This window comes from Ambystoma mexicanum, chromosome 14, assembly GCF_040938575.1.
Source record: "Ambystoma mexicanum isolate Mex_15411 chromosome 14, UKY_AmexF1_1, whole genome shotgun sequence".
NCBI lineage: Eukaryota > Metazoa > Chordata > Amphibia > Caudata > Ambystomatidae > Ambystoma > Ambystoma mexicanum.
The window spans coordinates 255,489,596-255,513,611 of record NC_090940.1 but is presented as its reverse complement, the minus strand read 5'-3'; the positions used below and the strand labels follow the sequence as shown (position 1 = coordinate 255,513,611).

Below are 24,016 nucleotides of genomic sequence, written 5' to 3'. Positions count from 1 at the left end.
TGCTCCATTCTAGACAAACATTAACTCTTAAATTCTTACTCACGCCTCCAAAAGAACACAAATACTGCTTTGGGAGTCAACCATAGATGAGGAATACGTGGGTGGACACAATCCATTCGAAGAACAAGTTACTTACACCATGTAACATTCTTTTGACTGGATGTTCCTCCCACATATTCCTCATCTCCCTTCCAACCTACCCCACTGTAGAATGTCCGAGCTTTAGACCACGCACTCTTAAGGTCTAATTTAAAGGCAATTGTGCATATGGGTGGCGAAAAAATGGGCACTGCATGTTGTGTATATATACTCTGACGTCAACCAAGATGGAAGCCCTTAAGGGACATCAAGTTGATAGTCTCGATGCACAGCGCCGTCTGCTGAGACTTTTTTTTCTGAAGCTGGAAACGAAGAAATCATAGATGAGGAATAAATAGGAGGAACATCCAGTCGAAAGACAGTTGCCAGGGGTAAGTAACTTGTTCTTCTTTTTCTCCAATCAAAGGTGCCACACCAAGATACCTGTGCTTTCTATCTAACCCCGTCTGTGACTCATCTAGAACCAGTGAATCTCTCCCCATTTAGCAACGTTAAGGCAACATCCAGGACAGTGTATGCAATGAATATATTTGTATTAATTACTATGGAAACATTCATATTTACATAACTTCACCCCAACACGTTCCCTATGGCACTGAACAGTAACAAAGATCTGAGATTACACCACATGTGTGTTTTTTGCTTTTCAGTCTCCGGTAAATAGAATACAGGTCAAATAAACATTTCAACACTTTTATCACACACACATCCCTGAGTGCCAAAATGATGCAGCTCCTTAAAACATAACAAAATAATTTAACTACACCATAGATTTTGCATGAGGTTCACTTCTCCCTTTACTTTAATATCCCTGCACAATTTGCAATGCTGAGTATTATAGGACAACAAACTTTTAAAACAAAGACTCATATATTTTTGTAGAAAAACTTTTTCATCCCCATTCTGCAATGCAAAATCTCCCTTGTCTCATTGAACACTTTCCCACTTTCTGCAGAAAGTGTGCTTTTAAAATCAGGGACTTTATTTTGTTCCTTTTGGGTAAACACTTTTTATCCCATCACACACAGTTATTCAATTTATCATTTGGGACCCCTCTGCCTTAATGCATGGTTCAGGGGAATCAGAAAGCAGGAGCGAATTTCGTTTTTTATGCACCCCTTCTTTTAGGGAGTTATGGGGTTGGCAAAGAGTGGCAATAGCGAATTACTTTAAAGGCTATTGTTTACTTTTTTAATTATTTTTATTGGTTTATACAAACCTTTAAAAAAAGACATCAATTAATCAGAAGAATACATTTCCCTATTTCCCTATTTCCATATCTTCATCATCTAGTCACTTCTTTCTCTGAAATACAGTAGGAAACATTTCGGATTTGTCGTGCAAAGAAGGGATACGAGCCCACTCTTTAACTGGGCTTTAGGTTTGCTTTCTCAACGTCCAAGCCCTCCTTTAGGACATGGAGGAAGGCAACCAAAGCATATAGCACAGGTCTGTTAGATCCATCATACAGGGCTCTTCACCAATCTTCAACAGACAGTGTTTGATGTTTGCTGGTTACTGTGCCAAAAATGTTTGCTCTTTGTTGTTCAAACCCAGCACACGACATCGTCAAGTGTTTTAGAGCCTTGTTATTTGTTCTACAGAAGCGACATGTCCGGTCCGAATCTGCATACTGGAACCAAAAACTTAGACGCTCCTTAGTGGCCAGTGCATTAAGCCTAAAATGCATGTATAGTGCTCTCGTATGTTGGTCTGGGAAGCAAGTTAAATAGTCTTGTAGCTGACCGTATGCTGTGGCTTCTCCAGGGGCCTCTTTCATCGTTTTTGATTCAGATCTTAAATTACATGTGTTGATTCAGTCTGTTCGCCACCTCTTTTTCTTGGCCAAGTCTGGGTTTTCAATTAAGGTCTGTACTGTGATATAATATGTTTCTAGTACCTCGAGACATGGCGCATTCCATTGAGAAAGAATGGTGTGTGCTTTTTCTGTGTCAGGTTTGTGTAGTATACAGATTTGAGGCGGCGGATCCGTTTGCATTGTTTTTCTAAACAGGCTTAGTAGATTCCAGGAGACTCGCGCTTGGATTGAGATGCAGCCGAGTTCGAACCTTATGCAGGCAGTTGGGTTCCCCTTTGGTAAGTGTAAGACTCTTGACCAAAAGGTGTTTGCAAGTGAGTTCCACAGATCGTGTCCAACTCCAAAGGCATTTTCACCACCATATATCAGGGTAGGCACCACTTTTTTGTTGAAAGAAGATAACCATTGATTTTAAAGAAAATTTGCCAAATTTTTGTTGATCAAGGAAGCCTGGCAAGCCATCTGACGGCATTTGCTTTTTGTCACCTTGACCCAGGGTGCATCGTTTCTACTTGCACTTGCACTAATTCTCATGCCTAAGTAGGTAGTCTTTTTCACTATATTAATTGGTTCGTTGTCGAGGTACCAATTGAACTTCGTCTTGTTCCCACTGTTTCCCAGCAGTTTTTCAAGGACCAGAATTTCGCATTTTTGCTTATTTATATAGAGTCCATTCGCTGTTGGGTACTTTTCAAGAGTTGAAGACCTATCGGTGTCAAATCAATAAGGATAAGGTCATCCGCATAAACAGGATAGTTAATGTGGGTGCCATGAATTTTGGGTGAAAAGGCAGTTAGTTCATTAAAGATCTCCTTAATGTCCGATATGAACAAATTGAAGATAATGCCTGCTAAAGGGCAGCCTTGTTTAACACCCCTATGTGTGCCGATAGGGGCTGATAGTGTGCCTTTGAGATCAAGTCGAATCTTGTAGAAGTGTTTGCGTTTAACTCCCGGATGGCAACCAGCAAGCTGGGGGGACAATTCCACTCACTGTTTTTTCCATAGCAGGTCCCTGTTTATGCTATCAAAAGTGTATGATAGGGCTATTAAGGCAAGGTACACCTTAGAATTGGACCGATGGGCTTCCATCTTCAATAGGTCAAAAACAATCTCCCAATGGGTCAAGGCAGGGGCTTCCCACTCCTTGGTTGTAACATCTTTGCAGAAGAGATCGGTGTAAAAGGACGTCCACTCAGCCTCCAAGACCAAGTTTGCTTGGAGGGCATGTTGTGGGGCTTGATTGGTGTTTATCAGTCTCTAGTAGTCGGCAGAATTTTTACTAGCCATTTTAGACAGCATTAGCTCCGCGTCGTTTTGTGCCATGATGACCTTATGTGACTTGAGCCAGTTCTTGTATGTTTGCTTGAGCGATCTTATCTGGTCGTAGACGTTAGCGTTGGAGGCTCTTTGCAAGTTTCTTAGGTCACGTCGCAATGTTCTTTTCCGTTGGAGAATTTCTAAGTCGAATTTGTGTATTGGTGTGAAATCAGCATGTTTTAGTTTGTGTTTACGTTCCTCGAATTGTGACAACAGATGTTGGTATTCCAGTGACTCTGAGTGCAATTGAAATTCAGATGTAATGTAAGTTAATTCCTCAGCTTCGAGGTGTATGCAAATTCTTCAAGTTCCTGTTCTCACCGCATGAGACCACTGCTCTTGGTCGCGCTGAGTGCTGTTATTGAAACTTAGGGTCACCATGTCGTGGTCACTATGAGTCATTTTAGTGACCTCTAAACGAGTGGTCCTTGTGTGGAGGTTTTCAGACACGGATATATAGTTCAGGGTCGAGCTTTGATCGCATCTTCTCCAAGTCGGTTGAGCTGGAATATCACCAGCTGTTTGACCATTTAGCATCATTAGCCCACAGAGCTCCATTTCCAAACACCATTGATTTATTAACCGCTCCTGGGAGTTGTTGGTTTTCTAATTACCACTAGGTAAATTCTGGTATGTAATACAATCAATGTTTAGATCGCCGCAGATAATTAGGTCGATCGAATTTCCCTTTTCTATTAGGTCATCAATGACAGTTGTAACTTGATCAACAAAGGATTCTGAGCCAGCTGCCAAGTGGTTCCAGTATAGATTAATGATGTACAACCTAGGAGTTTGAGACCTTTCTTTCCCCGAAGAACTGACAACGACCACCTGAATAAATGGAGATGGGTTAAAGGATTTTTCAATCCTAAGGCCAGAGTCTTTCTTTACTGCCACTAATAGACCAGCCATTGGTCTACCCTTAGACTGCTTGATGGCTGGATTAAGTGCTATTTCAAATCCTTCAAGGATGGGAATTTCATTTATCCAAGTTACCTGTAAGCAAATGAGATCGAGGCCAGTAGCCCAGACGGTTGAGAACAGGTGCGTGAAGCCCCTGGTGTTCCAAGATCCCATTATGCAATTTTGAGGTTCCACTGGGCCTGGCATTACTTGTCCAATTCGGTGTTTAGAGTCCCTGAAGCCAGGACCAGTCATTTGATTTGCCAGCCAAGTTAGCGACTTGCTCTCTCTCTTCAGAATTTGTTGATACACTATCAGCTCCTTGGATTGTTATCCTTATGAGGTCGTTCATCTGAAGTTTGGTCGAAGATTCAGGATGTTGGAAGCAAGCTTGCAATGGAACTAATGCAGGCAAGGCAGCATTTATTGGTTGTAATACCTCGGCATCTGTCTTACTCCGTCGACCGCCACTCTGCATGCGCTATTTTCCATGGATCTAGGCACAAGACAATTAGGTACTGTGGAGATGTCGAACCCCAGAGACATTAGCACTGGACCCGCTTCCAGTAAAATGTCTGCTACGAGTTTAGACTGCAGATGTAGTATTACAGCGTCGTTTTTGTTTTCATTGAAAAATTCAACAATTTTCAGGTCTCCAGATTCGATGGCTCTGAGGCTTGGAACAAGGTGACACAACCACAAAACATTGTGGCTGTTTAGGATTAGATCATCCGAAGATTCTATGCGTTCCAAAAGATCTTGGTGTAGAGCCTGTGTTTTTTGTACAGGGGTTTTCCCCTTTTTATCCATCATGGCTTGGGGAAGGCTTTTACTGTTTTCTGGCATAATTCCCTTGTGTTTTGTTGTAGCGCCGGTGGTGAGAAGCGACTGCAAGTCAGATTTACGCTCAGTTTGTGTGTCCTTCTGGACGTAAGATGTAGAAGGGCGAACTGGTTGAAGCTCATTGCAGCTGAAAGCTTTCGATAAAGAGTCTGTCGTTCCCGGATAGACATCTGGTATGTGAGACATTGCAGCCAGTTTGGTGCGTTTTTCATCCAGTGTCATAAAAGTAAGCTTGGATTTAAAGAGACCATCTTGGAGAGGGGTGGGTGCTGAAACACTTGGCAAAGTTTTGGTACTTTGTTTCGTTGGAATGGAATTGTTCCTTCGCACAGAACGTCTCTACTGGACGTTTCAGGGACCATGGGTGCTTTTACCTCAGACTCTGTTGAAACTGGCGGTTGAGGTAAATGAGACGGTTTTAAAACTGTGTTTGAGTTAGGTGCCTCTTTCCCTTGACCTGCAGTGTCGCGATTGGGCATAGTGTGTAAGGTTTTGCACACTGCTTGCACAGTTGCATCATGCTCATTCTGTTCCTTGTCGTCGCTCTCATAAGTTGACATATTTATCAGGTCTGCGGATACATCACTGATGCATGTAACAGGCGCTAAGTCCTCATCCATCAGAGTTGTTACTTCTTTTAGGACAACTTTCGGATCACAGCTTTTCTCTTTCACAATGGTTCTGTTTACCGTCACATTGACTGTTTTGATGTTACCTAGAAACTTGCGTGAATCATTTCCCCGTTTAGTTTTTTTAAGAGGTTGATTATTTCTTTTTCACATTAGCACCTTTCAGTTTGTTTTCCACAAGACCTGATCTTTGATTGTTCGTAGGATTCTTGAATATTTCAAAAAGGTCCGGAGCGTTAGCGTGAGCTGCAGATTTTGCCGGTTTGGCATCCACACTGGCCGGTGGAGACTGAGGGGCCAGGTTGGAAGTAGATGCCAGTTGGGGATCTAAGAGAGCCACATTTCTTGTGGATTGACTTTCTGTGAGGATGTCGGCGAACTGCGTGGACAACACCTTGTCTTTGGGGTGCATGCTTTCTGCTTGTGGAGGCACGCTGGCTCTTTTTTTTCACTTTCGTCACATGTGACAGCAGGAACCGCGGCCGACCATATGCCCCCAACACGAGGCAGCTCACTTGGAACAACTGTGACCTCGTTCCCTGGCACAACCTCTGAGCGTGTGGTCGTTTTTGTTATTTCTCCATTAGGCACAATATTTTCGATTGTGGTACCCAGCACACTCAAGTCAGGTTCAGTTGTCATTGGACCCATAGGGCTACTGGAGAAAGTCGCACAATCGTTTGGGGCTCCAGCGGTGCACCTTTCACAGTTTTGTTTCACCACCGGATATGTGCCTTTTTTTTGCTAGAAAAGATTTAGTGCTTCTTTCGCCACTTCTGCCATAAATTTCTGGGCTTAATTGCCATTTTTAGTGTAGTCGACTAAGGTGTCCAAGGCCCACTCCGTCCTCTTTTGTGTACCAATCATTGTCTCTTTATATGAGCTGTGTACGTTTTCAATGTTTAAAAGCTTAATGTTCATAGACGAGGCCAGACAGGAAAGGTCTTTCATGTTATCATTCAGGTGTTCGTACATTTTAAGAAAAGGGGCAATTGTTAATGCCATGGACGACAGAATTGTTGCTGGAAGATCTTTCATTTTTGTTCGTGTCTCACTATAGTGTCGTCACCAACCTCTTGCCGTATGCGGCACCTTTGACGGTATGGGAGCTGTCTGATTTTCGGAAATGGACGTTCCATTAAAGAGGAATTGGAGGAAGAAGAATCAGATGAGGAGTTAAATGACGAACAGTGAGCATTTAACACCCCCCCCCCCCCCTAAGAGCAATGCGTCACTTAAAGAATTCGACTGAATTTTTGGTGTTATTTGTCATTTTGGGTTTCTTCATCTGTGAGCATCTGATACTCGGTGAAGTGCTCGAGCAACTCTCCTTCATTTGGAGAGACTCGTTGTACGAGCAACTTTGGCCTTTTGTTTTTTTGTAAAAGAGGGGCTTGGAGTAACAAGTGGCTCAGTAATTAACCCCAACCCCTCTGGCGTTGCATTGGTTGTAGGTTTATGAGTTCTTTCTTTATTTAGACGGGTGAGGTCTGATAAATTTCGTCGATTGTCATACCAATATGACTTTCGGATCATTTAATGTGCAGAGAGACTGATTTTGCGGCACATCTTGTGATTGCGCCCTACGCGACTCTTTGTTACCATATGAGGGATAAAATACATTATCTTCTTCGCCGCTTCTAAGCTTCTAAGCTGTGCAGTGGTGAGGGGTCCAGCTTTTCAAGGGTGCTGTAAAATCAGGGATGGGGGGATCCTGGACTTATGCCGCGGCTTCGACTCGTACACCCATTGGTGCGGCTTAGCTATTTTTCACAGTCGCGTTGCTCTTCCACACATTCCAAGGGCACACTCAAACAGTCACTGTTTGCAGCAGTGGGCATACACTCGTTCAGCGAGCGCCAGACCAGTTTGCGCAGCGGGACGACCATTCTGGGCGTGGAGCCAACGACTACAGAGTGGGTCTCCGAGTCGTCAACTCGAGCCCTGTTGCTCGTTACGGGGGGGGGCCACGGTCAGACACACTCCAACGGTCGTATCCGGTAGAAGCATCTGTTTTGCTGGGGCGTGTATTTCAACAAATTGGATTCAATGCAGTTGAAGTGTCAGGTACGTGTAACGCGCTGCACACATTTTCACTTGACGCCGTGGCGACTGTGGAGGCGCAGGCACAGTCGAAGCAGGCGATGCAAGCGAGGCCGCTGGAGGCACGGGGAACACTTCCAGAGAGCTGGACGTTGCTGAGTCCAGCTTCCATTTGGCGCGTGTTTTGGCAAACAAGATGGATTTCGTTGTCGCGCATGGCGCCACAGCATACAGCGACAGTACTCTGGGGAGTCGAGCAGAGGTTGGTCCAGGATTCCACGGACTTCCTCAGACTCTGCCTCCGCGGGGGGAAACTGGTTTTAAAGGTAGACACTCCCAGTAGTGTAGACACGGTAGAGCTACTCTCAGTAGCAGCAGGGAAAACAGACTCCGCTCCTTCACTCCTCACTCTGCCAGACTCTGACTTAACTTTTTTTTTATTATTCACACTGGAAGCAATGTTGTTGATTTAGAATGTCAACAAAATTACTCTCTATAATTGGGCTATATGGGAATTCATTAAATTAATGTTTAATAATATTGCTAAGGGTCCACTGCTAGCCCTCCACCCACTAATGAAGTGAAAGGTATGAGCTCAAGCAGATCCACACAAGACTAGTTTTAGTTGGGCAAGTTGTTTGGACAAGTTAACTTACATAATCTGTGGGTTTGCGCAAAAGAAAGGACAGCCAGATCATCTTTCAGGTACAGGACAGGAATCTGGTCGAAAATCCAACAGCAGTCATGGATTTTCTTGTCGCCATTCCTTCTCCTGCCTCCTTTAGTCCAAGATCCCCGGCCTCTGTCACTTTTTGTGGTTACCAGTTCCACCCAGATAATTTCAGCCAATCCTTCTCGCTCATTTCCCAGGCAGTTCTCCTTGAGTTCTCTGGTGTGTCTCCTTATGAATCTTTTACCACACCCCCAATCAATGTCTGAATTATCATATACCAGTTTATTGGTGAACCGTTTTGATTGGGCAACTTATTTCCCATCCCCTTCTTCAAGTAGATGGCCTATTTTCTGTGATTGGCGTCTTCAGTTTACCAAGGCAAAATTGGGAGAGGATCAGGCCACCAACATGCATTTATTTCAATTTTTGCACTTGGAGTCACTACATGGCAGTGTAAACTATCGTGCTGGAGACGGTTTGCCTTGAAGAAAAAAGTCCTTTATTCAGGTTGCACAAACTGTTTGCTCGAGGCAGATCTTAATGATTCAATATTGTCTCAGTTGTTCGAAACAGGGTTTCTGGAGTATGGATGTCATCTGTCAGTCGGAATGGCACCTCAGTATGTCCAATGAAATCCCTCGTTTTCCTTTCTCCACCCTATGGTGTCTGTCTGCCGTCCACAGGGAAAGAACTTAAACGAACATCAATGCTTGCGTAATAAGATGGACACGTTCCGAGCACCATCCAATCAGCAGGCTTCTTGGACGCCATGCTACGTACGGTGCTCCAACTGACTCCGTCCCACCCCCTTGGGTGGTACCTTCCTGCGGGCAGTGAAACCACGTCGGAGCCTAACTGCAGCGCGATGCCTTACCTCAACAGGGCTAAGGACAGCCACCTCTGTGACACGGGGCTGTTTCCAGGACTACGACCGCCCCCTCCCACCAGACCATGAGTATGGACTGGCCCTACCACGCCAAAGCCGTGTGCGTCTTGCTCACCAGGGCCCAGCATTAACACAGGAGATGGGACATTGCTGGAAACGATGCACAATGGGAAACATAGTACGGGGCTGGAGCAGGGAAATTGCAGATGCAACCTCACAGGCAGTTATTGCGAATTTAGAGTGAAGCAGAATAATATTTAGATGACTAAAATGGTCTGCCCATGCCGGTTCTGATGAAAAGCGTCTCTTCTCAGCACAATGTGGTATGTTTGAATGAGGTTTTTTTTTTTGATTAATTCAAAAATAACAGTTATCAATCTGAAATGTTCTATCCAGGCATCTAATTTATTAAGCTATCATCTGCCCAAATCTCCTCTTTTTGACATGTTCGGGAGATGTAAAAACACAATTTAGGTTCTAACTCTTGTTCCCTTGGTCAAATTATTATGAGAGCTAAGTCAACAGTTAGGCCTGTTCATCGGCTTTTTAATGATACTCCATTACTGAGTGACTTATGGTTCCTGAGAAATTGAACATAGGGCGATCCTTAATACAACTCTATGGCAAACACTAACCATATATGCATATTCTGACTTAGATTGCACATTAAGTTTCATTTCCACACTCAACATGAGCTCTGGACACCTGCTTTCTGTGTTCACTCTGCTGGCCAACGCCATCAACATTCTTGCACAGTCAAAGGCCGGGTTTACTGGCAATAAATACAGTGCAGTTTTCTTGTGGTCTAGTCTATTGTGTTTAATGCATTTTGGATCACACCACTTCAAATGCAATTGATTGAGCGCATTTGAAACTTAACGTTCTTGTTTTTAATTTCAAGACGTGGGATGTTAGGGTAATGTCCCACTGTCCATTTCCGCTTCGTGTGACAACGTCCTTCAGACAAGCTTATTAGGGCATTGATCAGTTTTGGTTTTCCCTAAATTGTGTTTTTTTCCCCTCATTTGTTTGGTTAATTACCAACCCATTGATTACCCCCGGAAATGCTAATCCCTATGGATATTCCCTCCCACTACCTGCCCCTCTCCCCCCAAAACCTATCCTACTGGAATTTCTTTGAGCTTCCTCTATCAAGATAGATCACTAAACTTTAGCCTGTCTAAGCAGGCTTCAGGGAGTCAATTGCTTAATAACAGCTGTAAATGACTACTGGTGTAATAAAAATGTGCCATAACCAAGTGGGCCTTCAGACACTTGATTTATATATCTTCCATGCACTTGAGTCCTGTTAAAAACAAGCAAAGATGGCTAACAGTTTTGGCATGAGGTATTAGATAGGTAATCAATCTATTTTCCAGCTGTGTTGCCATTTTATGGCCAGGTGGCACCTTTATATAAGTGTAAATGCCTATCCCATACGTACACAAACACCTGGGTGGAAAACCAACAATGATCAATGAATGGAGACAAGGTCGGGAGCTGTCAATTGCAACATAAGCCCTCCCAAAAGGAGACATTGGCACACAATCTATCAATCAAAAACTTCACATATAGACACATTCGAATTTTAGACAAAGATCTCTCGTTGGTACCAAGCAAGACTGCTGACAGTACTGATGGATTTATTTAAATTGGGCAGGAAATTCAAGTTATGGGCATTTTTCTGTACAACCCACATTATTTATCTTGGGGGAGAAATCCAATTGTGATCCCAGAAAGCATAGCGACAGTAACCGCTTGTTATGTTGCAGTTGGTGTTTAGAACCAAACAATGCTACCTCTGTCTTATTAGCATTTAGCAGCAGCTGGTTTGCACACATCCATGCTTGCACCTCCTTTAAGCAGTGTTCCACTAGTTCGAACGTATCCTCCAATCTCTCTGCTCTCAAATATTTGAGTGTCATCAGCATATGAGTGGAATTTAACTTGATGTCTCCTCAAGATATCCATAAGAGATTTTATATATAATTTAAAAATGAGGGGGGAGAGTGAGGAGCCTTGTGGAACACCACAAAGCTGCATAAGGGAGTCCGAAAGGAATCCTCAGAGTTTCACCCTTTGTTCTCGGCCAGTCAAAAATTACTTAAACCACTCTAAAGCCTGTGCAGAGACCTTTCCGACCTCCTCAAGGCGTCTCAACAGGATCTTATGGTCTACTGTGTCAAATGCGGCAGATAGGTCCAACATAATCAAAAGTGATCTATCCCCTTGATTTGCCGTCTGAATATCATCCCATACTGTCAATAATGCAGTCTCTGTACTGATTCCTGGTCAAAAGCTTGATTGTAAACCGTCCACTAGTTCCTCCTTTTCCACATACTCCTGTAATGTAACTATTTTCTCGAGAATTTTTCCAGGCCATAGCAATCCTGCCACTGGCCTGCAGTTCTGCAGGTCTGTGCAATCTAATTTTGTTTTCTTCAAAAGTGGGCTAATTACTGTCTTGTTTAGGTTTGCTGGTACAATGCCTGTGGTAAGGGATTTATTTACAAACTGTGTAATGAAGGGAGAGATATCTGATGCCAATCGTTTTCCTATCAATGATGGAATCACAAATAAAGTGTCAGTGGGTTTCAAATTAGAGAGCAGGGACTTTACAGATATAAATCCATTGTAAAGCTCTCGTCACACACAGCCTTTCTTGAATCTACCTATCTACTGTTTGCACATTGCATAGCGCTCCTGCTGAACTGTGTTTTGAAAGGTCTTCACTTCACAGTGACTTCACAATATGCCCCATTTCTCCCCCATTCCCCTGACTCTGAGCCCTGCTGCCTCCTTTTCTGCTGCTTTCCTGTTATGCTGGGTTCTTCTCCAGAAGGCCCCCAACCTCTTCCTTCTCCTCTTATTCCCTTCTTGTTCCCACCGCTTTAACCACTCCTGTTGCTTTCCATTAGTCAGGTAGACCCCCGTACACATCACCAACTCCAGCACTCACTTTTCTGTGTCCATCCGCTGCCTTCCCTCTCTCGCAGACTCTGAACTTACCAGCAAGTTACTACAGTCTGCTTAGTATGCCACCACTCAGCTGTGGGGGACAATGACAAACTAATGGTTGTCTTTATCTCTCTACTAATCCAACTAAAACTAAGATATTGCAATGCACTAAGCACAGAGTAAAATGCTCATATAACTGGCACACTGGTCCATCCCCAGTGGAATGAGTTTCCTCACTTATTTATTTGGGCTTTCTTTTATTGGCCCAATCCCATAAAAATAGGCTACATGAGTGGTTAAAGATGTATGTGACACATTAGCGTGTCACCTTGGGAGAGTTTACTCTAGTTTTGGTCAGTTCTCACTCCAGCCTGCCATTAAATTCTACGAGGGCAAAATTGTACCAAAGATACTTTGTGGGATCGATGTGTATTCTTTGGCAACAATGTGCTATCTAGAAACATTGGCGGGTGTAATTTGGAGAAGGGTCTTGCATCTCCGGAACTCTGTGCCTATACATGCTGTGAGATATGAGCTTGGGATTGTCTCTTTAATGGCACGAGGACAATGGAAGATTTTATCCATGCTACGTAAGATCTTGTGCCCCTGTGAAGGCTCTCTGTATGTTGATTTAGGGCTAATTTTGAACTCTAAAACCTGTGTGTGGGTGAACAAGACCGATTTGTACTGCCAAACCCTCCTGGAGAAGTTGGCACTCTCCTTTTGTGATCTTGTGAATAATCCTGAGGGTTAAGAGATTGCTGTATGAATTTGATTGAATACAACACGCAGAATTGATGCATGCCTATCTATCTTTGGCACACCTCCAGTATGACTGTGAGAGGTAGGGTACCTTGGCCCCTTACTTAGCAATTTATCCAGCACAGTATGCAAGGTCAACTTTTCAATGCTTTCAAATCAATGTGTTGGGAACCAAATTGCTATTGATTAGATGTGGTTTGCTGGACCGCTCTCAAGCAAATTGTAGATGTTGTAATGATTAGCTCAGTATTGAAAGTTCAAAACATATATTGTTGGATTGCGTGGCAGCACAAATACGTGGGTTAAGATGTACTTATCTGACTAAATGTTCCCAATTATTTGATCTGAGGGCAAAGAATGAAATTTGGTCACTTTGCGTAGTCAGTAATGACATCTACCATGTTGCAGTTGGGAACTTTTTTAAATCTCTGAAATTGGATGCTACTTATTGAAATTTTGCACAAAACTTTACATGTTAGCAAATTCAATTTTGTATGTAAGTCGTTAACCCATGCGATATGGGCCTCCTAGTAGTATGACTGTAGGCGTGGGAGTCCAATCCCACCCTCCCAAATGTAAACCTTGGCGTGATCGGATGGAGGTTTCTAGCCACATAATTGTTGAGATTACTTGTGATTTGTATGCCAAGGTTTCGAAATTGTTCTGACACGGTTCGATACGGGCAGTTATCTGGCCTCATGAAGTTTGTTTTGTCTATTGGAAATAGTATTTATTTTGCCCAGTTTACTCGTAATCCACTAAATGCGCCGTAGCCGATTAGTAGGTTTGTTACTGTGGGGCAGGAGTTATGCGGGTCTTTCAGATAGATTAGCAGATCATCCGCTTACAGAGAGACTTTATCTTCCCAATCTTCCGCCCCACGAAAACTGCTCCAGGACGTTGATGTTTGCAGCATTATCGCCAGTGGCTCTATAGCCGGGGTAAAGATCCTTGCAGACAGGGGGAATCCTTGTCTGGCCCCTTGCCCCAGTTTAAAGGGTCTCGAGGGCCACCAATTTACCCTGTTTCCGCTTCAGGGGACTCCAGGAGTCGCACCCAGCCCATGTAGTGCAGACCAAACCCCATACGACTCATTATTTCCCATATTGCCTCCCAGTGTACGGAATCAAAAGCTTTTTCAAAATCTATTGCAAGTAGTACTAGGGGGTGCCTGTTTGGTAGGTGCTCTTTCCAATGCTGAGTGGAGTCTAAGGATGTTCATACGGGTAGACCTCTGTGGCATGAATTCACATTGGTCCGGGTGTATCAGTGATGTTATAACCCGTCGTAATCAATTGGCAAGCACCTTAGCCAGGATTTTGGTCTTGCTGTTAATGAGGGAAATTGGTCTAAGAATTGCAGCGGTCCGGTGGTTTGTCTGCTTTGGGAATCACTATTATCGTGGCCCTCCGAAGATCTGCGGGTAGACGGCCCCGGGCTTTAGATTGTATGAACATTCGCAACAAGTGCAGGGCGATCTCGTTTGTCCCCAGTTTGCGCCACATTTCTATTGGGAAGCCGTTTGACCCAGGTGATTTTCCCACTTCATGGCTGTAGCCAGCTCTTCCTCCGTAATATCTTTTTCTAAAAGGGCCTGTTGGTCTGCATTGAGGGAGGAAAGGGTAATCTCACTCAGTATGGAGATGTCAAGCAGTGCTGTGGGGGGTTTGTATAGGTCTGCATAATAGGAGGCAAAGCCTTCAGCTATGTCTTGATCAGTTAGCAGCGGTTCTGAGCCTTCTGTTCTGATCATCTGGACTTGACGACTACCCTCATCCCTCTTTTCCAACCATGCTAGCATTTTGCATGCTCAATCTCCTGTCTCATATATTCTAGACTGCATCGTTCTGTGGGCCTGTTTGGCACAGTGTAGCACAGCATTTTGAAGGCGTTTGAGCTAGCAATAGTGAGCGATGGGTTTCGGGCTGGTCAAGAGTCGGATGGTTTTGTCTCAGCCTGTGTAACTTGCTGTTCAGCCTCCATCAGATCTTGTTGGTGCTTCTTCTTATGTGCCACGGTCCAAGAGATGATCTCGTCCCGTAGCACTGGCTTGCACGCCTCCCATAGCACTCGCGAGTCCTCCACTGACCCGGTATTCAGCTCAAAATACGTTGTTGTTTTTAGATGTGCCTGCTCTAATAACTCTGGGAAGCCTGCGTAATAGTTGTTCAGTCACCACGTAGGTGGGGCGTGGTCTGTTTGTGTTTAGTTCAATCAGCAGAGGGGAGTGATCTGATATGCCTCAGGGTAGTAGAGTTGCCATGGATGCTCGATGTATGCCTGGTGCTGGGAGGAAGAAATAGTCTAATCGTAATAGTGAAGCATGTAGCCCTAAGTGAAAAGAGTATTCTCTCACTCCTGGATGTAGGTCTCGCCACACATCGTGCAGGCCGAACACAGCAGTAAATGCAGCAGGTTTGCTGCGGGTAGAGGGGTTTCTCCCCCTCAGGTGTGTATGGTCTATTCCTATTTCCATAACTTCATCGAAATCCTCACCTATTATAAGATAGGATCCATCTCTAGAAATGATGGGCGTGATGTCATCTATTAGTGCAGGTAGCAGCGCCGGGGGCGCGTACACCGCTGGCATAACCACGGAGTGATTCCAGAGTGACCCAGTGATATATGCGAATCTGCCACTAGTGTTCTGTGTCATGTTTGTAAGGGTGAAAGGTAGCTTTTTATGTACTAATATAAGCACGCCTCTGGAACCCATGGTAAAGCCAGCGTGTATTGCCAGCCTGTAATTGGTACGCTTGAACAGAGTACACGTGGTGCCTATCAGGTGTGTTTCAGTCGGAAAGACCACATCCAGCGTGTGCCTGTTTAAAAACTGGGTGACCAGTCGTCTTTTAATCCCTCCACCCAGCCCATTGACATTCCAGATCAGGAAACACAGATTTCTGACAACAGCATTAATGGGGGCCATTCAGTATGGGAGTTAAGGTGATGTGTATGTTCTCACACATTGCTCGCGGGTTCAGTATCGGTCAATTTGCGGTGTGTAGGACTCTTGCAGGGTATATATGAGTTGACTTCCAGGCCCAGGTAATAACAAAAACATTAACAGTAAACCATCCCTTCCCCCACCGTATACTCTGCCCAACTTGAAGCATCTGTCTCCCGAACATTTAACATTTGCTGAAGCCAGCCAAAGCAGCTGACAATCAGGTGAACAAAGTTCTTATGTAGTGCTGTGCACTGAAAATAGTTAGCGGGGGGCCACCTTTGTAGCAGCCGTCATATTGTCTTCTTTCTACTATTAGCATGTGGTGTTGTGATCCGTGTATGGCCTCTCCGTTCTCCTGGTATGTTCGTGTGGGTGCACTTCTTACTAGGTGCTCGTCACCCGCGATCACTCAACCTCTTCTTCGTGAGCGTTTGCTACTGGTTGTTGCGGCGGGATTGGGTCTCTCTATTGCCGTGCTCGTGGGTTTCTTTGTCTGTTGTTTCTCAGCGTTCGCCAGTCCCCTTCGATGTGCTGTTCTGCCCATCTCCAGGCCTCCTTTGGATCAGTGAAGTGAACCGTTGTTCCATTGTGATATATTTTAAGTTGCGCCGGGAACAGAAGGCCGTACTTCACATTGAGAGCTTGCAGTTGTTTTTTTAGCTGGTCAATTGATTGTCTAGCCTTCTGAACTTCCCTGCTGTAGTCTGGGAAGAAGGCAATTCTTGTACCATTGTAAGTCAGTGAGCCTTTGGCTCTTGCTCTTTGGAGTAGTGCATCTCGGTCCCTATAGGTGAGTAATAATGCAATCACAGTTTGGGGAGGTGCTCCTGGGATTTGTTTTCCAGATGGCATGCGATGCGCACTCTCAATTGAGAAGAATTTCGAGAAGGAGTCTGGTTCAAACATGTCTGTGAGCCATTGTTCAAGGAAAATCTCCATACTCTGGCCTTCTGCATTTTCGGGCAGGCCAAGGATCCTGACATTGTTGCGCCTTGACTGACCTTCACTTTCATCCACCCGTTCAGCCATTGTCTTCAGTTCTGATTTGACGCCAGCCACCTTGTTGTTGCAGCCCCCTTATTGCATCCTCAGCATCGGAGATGTGCTGCTCCGCCTCCCCAGTGTGAGATGTCAATTTTTGCAAGTCATGGCAGAGGAGCGACACTTTCATACTTATGCCATCCATTTTTTGCTCCATAGAGGCGCGGGAGTCTGCTATGGCGGCCATGACGTCTTTCAGGGATAGTGTGGCCTCAGAGCCAGAGGCATTGTTGGTTAGCTCTGGCCCATCCTGGTTCTGCGTGGATGATGTGGTGTATTGATCCATTTTGTGCTGAATGGGGTACTTTTTGGCTTTATCTTTACCCATGATAGATGCAGATCTCATCCCTGTCAGGTGTGTATGGTCTTTAGTCGAGAGAGGAGTGGGCCTCGCCTCTATTTGTTGTACGGTTCCTGTTCTTGGTGTCGTGATTTCAAAGTCAGTCTGGGTGGTTCTTGCAGCTCACTCTGAGATTGCAAGCCTTTTGTGTTTGCACCGATGATCTGGTTGAAAAGATCGAGTGAGGTGGTGCAGTGTTCAGTATATATAGTGTGCTGTCTGTAGTTCCCCCGTCACACTGCATCTCTATATTTCCCACTTGTCATACATTAAGTATTTGACACCCCTGTGGAGGATCTGATGGGAGAGCTGCCTTGCTCCTCCCTCAAGCTCTAATTTCCCTTTTGGGTATCACTGCTGATGGCACAGGCTTCTCGTTCAGTTCAGGCCGTCCCTCATGTTTCGGCTGGATTCCCTTTGTGTGCTATCACCCGTTATGTACGCAACGGTCAAGTCGGTGGGGGGCAGGGACGCAGTCCTGGCCTCGTGGGCAAGGGTGTGTTTGCACAGTCCCAACGGTGGAGGGGGGAAGGGGTTCAGTTACAGTTCCCAGGGCCCTAGTGTCTTGGGCAACCAGCACAGCGAGGTTACCCTCACCTAGTCTGCCCGTTGTAGCCTTTTGTGGTCACCCCAAAATTCTCGGCGTGCTGTTCTTTGCACCTGCGGTCCTCCGTTTGTGCACTTCCCAGTCCGTGCGTGCACCTCAGTGCTCAGGGGATGGGTGAGCCTGAGCTGTGGCGGGTGAGCCGGTGTCGGTCCCTCAGGAGTGGAGCTTCCCGGGAGGGAGGGGGAGTTAGTTCCTCGTGTAAGGTTGCGGTGGTTGAGAATATGGACTTTAGTGCGGCACATAGGTGGGTGCCATGTTTGCTGCTAAATCCACCATGTTCCGGGGTTCTGCCGACAATTAATTACTGATTCCCTTAAAGTGGCAGTCTGTGTGTGGGCTTGGGGCACTCCTCATGTGTCTCTGCTGTTCTTCTGGTCATTGGGCCTGTCTCTCTCTGCTTCGGCTCCCCCCATGTCTCTGTTGTCTGGTCGCGGTTCAGGGCCGAGGACAGTCCCAGAGTGACGCTCCTTCTGTGCTCGGTGGGCGGCCCGGGCTTCCGTGCCCGTCCGCCTGTGTGAGGCTGGCCAAGTCCCGGATCCTGCGCTCGGTCAGAGCGGGCAATCCAGTCGGCTCTCTTCTCCCAGTCTGCTCCCCTCACGCACCGCTGGAGCGAGGTAGCCACTTGGGTCGTGACTCTGTGCTACAGGGGTGGGATCGGAGTTCCGCTGGATGTGTGCACACCAATGGGTAAGCAGCGGGTCGGTCGCGTTGCAAGACTCGGGTCTCGGGGCCGTTTCCCAATACTACACCTGGGTCTTCATAGCTTTGCTACTGGTTGCGGCCATCTTGGCGCCCGCTCTTCTGTTCCACGGGAGTGCGCCACCATTCAGATCTCAGCGCAGGGGTCGAATACAAAGCTTCTTTTCAGTCTGGTTATGCTTTGTATGGTCATCGTCCTTCTGGCATGGTCCTTTGCCGAGAACACGTGGAATAGCAGGCTGTTTTCAGAATATTGATCGGCGGCCGTGGGAGCCCGGGGACCTCACGTCCTCATCGCTCCGCTGCTGGTCACACCCTTTTGTTCTATTTTTTTAATGTCATGGTATCATTTGTTAAAGGTTAAGGTTCTTAGCCGTATAACAATAAAACATTTTTTAAAAAGGTTGTCTTTAAAAAAAATGTTTTACTGTGTTTTCACCAATCTTGATAGTATTGTTGTAAAACACAGCATTGTGGGGTGGAGTATGGTCCTAGGTATGGGGTTTGAATTGGGGTGGCAATGGAGAGAGTGGGTGGGAGTGTAAGTATGGGATCGGTGTGGTGCAGGGACGGGTGCAGGGGGAACGTAGTGCCACTACTTCTTTTTTGTTTAGACTTAGATTCCTGCCCATATATCTTTTTCACAATGATTTGTTCTTGCAATAGATGATGCACGAACACGACTGGTGGACTTGTTTTAACAATTCCTTCTTGATAATAAACAGCCACCTATGTTGTACCCTAGCCAGCATAGTCAATAGTGAGATAACATCAGTCGTAGGCTAAAACACCTGGAAAGCCACAGGCTGCAAGCCCCTGGGTACACAAATCCATAGGGATAATCTCAAGAGATCTCATATCTCGTGTGAACTAATCAGCCAGTCCTGGATTCCTTCATATTGCATTCTGGTATTTGTAGTCCTACATTTATGATGCGAAAAACTATAAAGGTTGTGTAAGAATGAAACATGTCGTTAAAAAGAGCTTGGACTGCAAAACCTGAATTGCAAACGTAATTGCACATTGTTTCAGCACTAGGTTTCTCACTGGTGATGTTAGATGAGAAAAGCGGGCAGTGATTTTTTGGTATTCATAGCTTTTGTGGGATTTACATTTTTTGTGCTGAAGAGTTATAGTCTACTACTTCACATGCTGATTCCTGTTGTGTAGGAACACACAAAATATGTATTTCTTACCATGAAAAGGGTTCATCGCATAGGACCACACTCAAACACACGTAGATCACCAGAGATTTTTGTAGATCTGCAGAGAACTATGTCTAGACTACAATAATATTTGAATTGCGGCAGACCTGTCTCAACCATTCATCTTTCAACAGTTGATTAAATGCAGAAGACTGAACTGGTTATTTGTAACATCTATTTACAATGATGTAAAGCTGCCAAACTAGTGCAGCAAGCAATACACAAAATATGTGTTTTGAAATAATTGTCATATGAAGTTACTCCTGGCGAATGATGAATGTACATTGAAAAGTGAAGCTGAAGTTGTGCATATGAAAGTGTTGCTGGGATATATGTTGATTAAGTCTATTGCAATATCCCCGCCATGTATGGTGGCACCGATTAATGTGGGACATTAGCAAGTAAGTGTACTTAATTAAAACGTTAAGATGATTGTTATTGACGCTCCTAGGGGGCACTGGGTAATCATTCGGAACACCCTTTCAAGTTTTCCTCTAGCCCTCCTCCCCAAAAAATGTCAGTTGGCTCTGCCACTGATTCCATGGGTGAGTTGGTGGTAGAGCAATCTAGATGTTGTAAGTCCTTTCCTATCAAGTCTTCTGCTGATCTCTTTATACCTCGTTCCCCTGCATCATTACCATCCTTCTGACAGACTGTCTAGGCAACCAGAAGGCTTTCTCCAGAACAATTGTTCCGCTATACAACCCCTTCAGAAAAGAACATCTCTGCATGGCCAGCTGTTGGCTAGATAACACAAGAAGAAGAATGCTGAGTAAACTCACTTCGCACCTACTTTCTCATACCGTCACCAGGCTAGATGGTTGATGATGCAAAACAGGGCAAGATTAAAATGTCTTCTCCTGGTTCACAAATCTTTCCTTTGTAAGGAACTACTGTATATATCCTCTTCTATACAACTCTGCCTCGATTACCCTTGTGGCTCCTCACCCTCCATGTGCTTCCTCTCGCTTCCGCTCTTTCTCTATTCTTGTTCCCATTTGCATGCAATTCTCTTCCCCTAAACAGCCGAGAAAGTCTGCATGGATTTGTTCAAAACCAAACCAAAAGCCTACCTCTACGCTCCCAAGTTACCCTCTTAACCTACCTCTCATCTGCCTTCTAGCTAACATTTTTCCCTCGCATCTAACCTGCCTCTGTCTCGCTTTCTCTGCCTCCTCTCTAGCACTTTATCCATCCCGGTCAAATCCGAGAACAGCTGGCCGTACTGGCTATCTGCACTTAAACATTTCCAATGTTGGTTGTCCTTAAATGTTCTTTCTGGATAGGAGCGCCTGCTACCTTTTTTGAAATATTTACAAGGAACTTGGGGTTGGTCACCCTGAGTTACCTGGGGGCACCCAGACGTGGACTTCCTGCTCACGGTGCTCAGAGAGACACAGCTTCACCTCACTGATGAGGTCCAACCAGGCTGAACCGCGTGTATGGTGTTACTGTAGGTACTCTTGTTCAGAGAGGAATTGCCATAGCATTTCGGTGCTGGACTGCCCATGTGGGCGGGACAAAGACTGATATGCAAATTGATATTTCCCATCTGTGAAAGGCACAGTGAGCAAAAAGCGTGTGCTGCAAACTCTCATCTCAGAACAGGTTATCATGCCATGTTCTTTCTGGAGAGGAGCGCCTGTTACCTTTTTTGAAGTCCTTACATTTATTTATGTCAACTTTTGTATTGTCCCCGGTGACTGTTCCATTTACTCCCTTCCACAACCTGGTCAGAATGTCCCTCAAACTCATCCCATTGTAAGGATTTCACTGCTTCCCATCAAATCTGAATTCTTATTGTATGTTATTTTGTGATCAAAAGAGCATTGTTTGTCTCTGTACATAAATGAATAATCGTTTTAAAAAAATGCATGGAATTGTGTAGCATTCCTCTTATGCATCTCATGTTGGAGGCAGTTTACTGTTCGAATAAATAGGCGATCCAGCCGCCGCACCTAGGTTACTGCAAACTATGTGAACTATATAAAAGATGAAGTAAAAAGAAGCCAGTTTTAAAATTCTGTTTATTTTTCTAGTTGCTGGAGTTGATGGAGTCTGAGAACGGCCGCCTAGAGGCCTACTTGGCTTGGAAGGACCTGGAGCCAGTCTACTGGCAATGGATGGTAAGCTATTACCAATAACGTGGTGGGTGGAAGATTGAGTTCATCTAACCGATAGTATTGCTCTGAGCAACCTTCCACACCATTGTTTTTAAGCTTGTCTGTGCCATTGCAGAAGGAGACACGCCGTATGCAAATCAGTCTTGGTCTTGCAACCATTGGGAGTAGTCCAGCCCAAACTGCCCGTCCAGGTTCCCTCTGCAAGGAAACACAAGCAACGCCAGACATGTTTGGTCTTGTTGGGACACATCAGTGAGGTGCACTTTAGTTTCCTATGATTCAGGGTGCAAGGGACCCACATCTGGCATACCTTCTCTCACTTATAGAGACAAACTATAGCCAAAGAATGTGATGGGCGGAAGGTTATCAATTAATATTGACTTCATGGTATTGCTCTGGGCATCTTGACACATCATCGTTTTTCTGCCATCAACCGTCAGTTTTGCAAAGGCTACCCAAGCGATTATGCCAATGAGTTGAAACATGTCTGGGGGTGCTAGTGGCCATGTACAGAAGAGATCTGGCCTGTTAAGGTCTGGCTGGACTGCCCCTTTTGGGAGCACCAAGCCTGATTTGAATATGGTCTTTTCCTTTCTTTAGCAGCATGGCAGGATGCAAACCAATGCTCTGGAGGGTTGCCAACAGAAATGCCAGCGGTTCTAATAGCTTTAAAGCATTCCAGCCATCAACCTTCAGTTTTGCAAATGGAAAAGAAGGCACGAACATAAAGCTCTTAAGTGCGTGAGCTTAAATTATTTCTTATGTTAAAAGGACAAATATATACGCCCTCTGCACTTCAGAGGGAGTAAAAAAGGCCTTGCAGCAAAGTAATCTTTCAGTCGCGATCCAATCCCCTTGTAATGTCTGGCTGAAGCCTGATAGAACCATGCACTGCCTTTACTTCTATATGTAGAAAGCGTCAGCCTTAGATCTGATTATCTGAAACCACTCTTTCCCCTTCTTGCGGTCTGACCAGTCCTCATAAGAAGATGGAGAGAAAGAGATTGGGTGGGGGTCATTGCATGCACCACCGCCAGCCTGTATGTTTCTGATTACTGTTTTCACATTCAGAAAAGGATTCACAGCACTTGGCAAACACAGGCCGATATGAGTGTTTGCTCTCGATGTGTTGCCAATTTCTGTGTCTCCATAATTGTGCTTTACTTTAAATTCCTCTAGGTCAGCTGGGGCCAGGTTAGTTACACACACACTTTTCACCCGTGCAAGTGCAAAGTTGCACAGTATTGGCTCTAGGGCAAAGTTTGCCTTGGTGCAAAACACATTTGGGCCATATAAGAAACCTTTGCCCCATGACAAGTGCAGTTTGGTGTGGTATAAGCGCCATTGAAAAAATTGCCCCAGAGCAAAACACGTTCACATTCAATGCATTTTTGCACCAGGGCAAAGTTTTCCCTAGTGCTAATACCATTGCATATTAGCAGGAGGGCAAACTTTGCACTGGCTCAAAAATGCATTGAAAATGTACAATATTGTGCACAAGAGCAATTTTTGCCCTAGTGCGTATACCATGCCAAACTGCATTGGCCATGGTACAAAGCTTTTCTAATGTGCCAGTGTTTTTAGAAATCGGGCAAAATTGCCATTCTGCTCATACCATGCAGCTTTCCACTTGCACCAGTGCAAAGTTTCTGTAATCTAATCTCCGTTTTCTCCTATGGAATTTGTGCCATTTTAGTGACAGATTTCATGAGATAACCAACAAATCTGTTTGCATAGTTCCAACTGATCTCATGTTATTAGCAGCACTTTTAACCAGTCCCGTCATTTTTCGTGCTGCGACTTGTGGTTTTGTATTTTCCATTATAACTATTGGTTCACAGATTCCAGACTGCATAGTGTTTTTCAGCTAGAAGGTCAGCATTTTATAAATGTGCTCAAGGCGACAAAGGACCAGTTTGCACTCCAGAAGGCACCTTTCATTGCATGCAAACACCATTGGTTTGCGTCATCATGGAACCCGATAACACTTTTAGGAAAAGGACAGCACCCTGTTACATTTTACGTTTTTTTCAGAACTTTTTATTTTTTAGGTTCTAAATGTGTCTTTCCTTTCTTGTTTGCTTTACTTTTGTTGTGGTTCAAATGGCCAAATGTGT

General features: G+C 44.9%; 1 protein-coding gene across 1 annotated transcript in view; it reads left to right on the top strand.

The window, feature by feature from the left end:
• TEDC1 (tubulin epsilon and delta complex 1) overlaps positions 1–24,016 on the top strand; it is a 1,283,797-nt gene that overhangs the window by 818,459 nt on the left and 441,322 nt on the right. Inside the window, exon 6 of the mRNA XM_069637387.1 lies at positions 21,816–21,902. Within this exon, the coding sequence (XP_069493488.1) occupies positions 21,816–21,902 (87 nt within the window). The remainder of the gene's footprint in view (positions 1–21,815; positions 21,903–24,016) is intronic.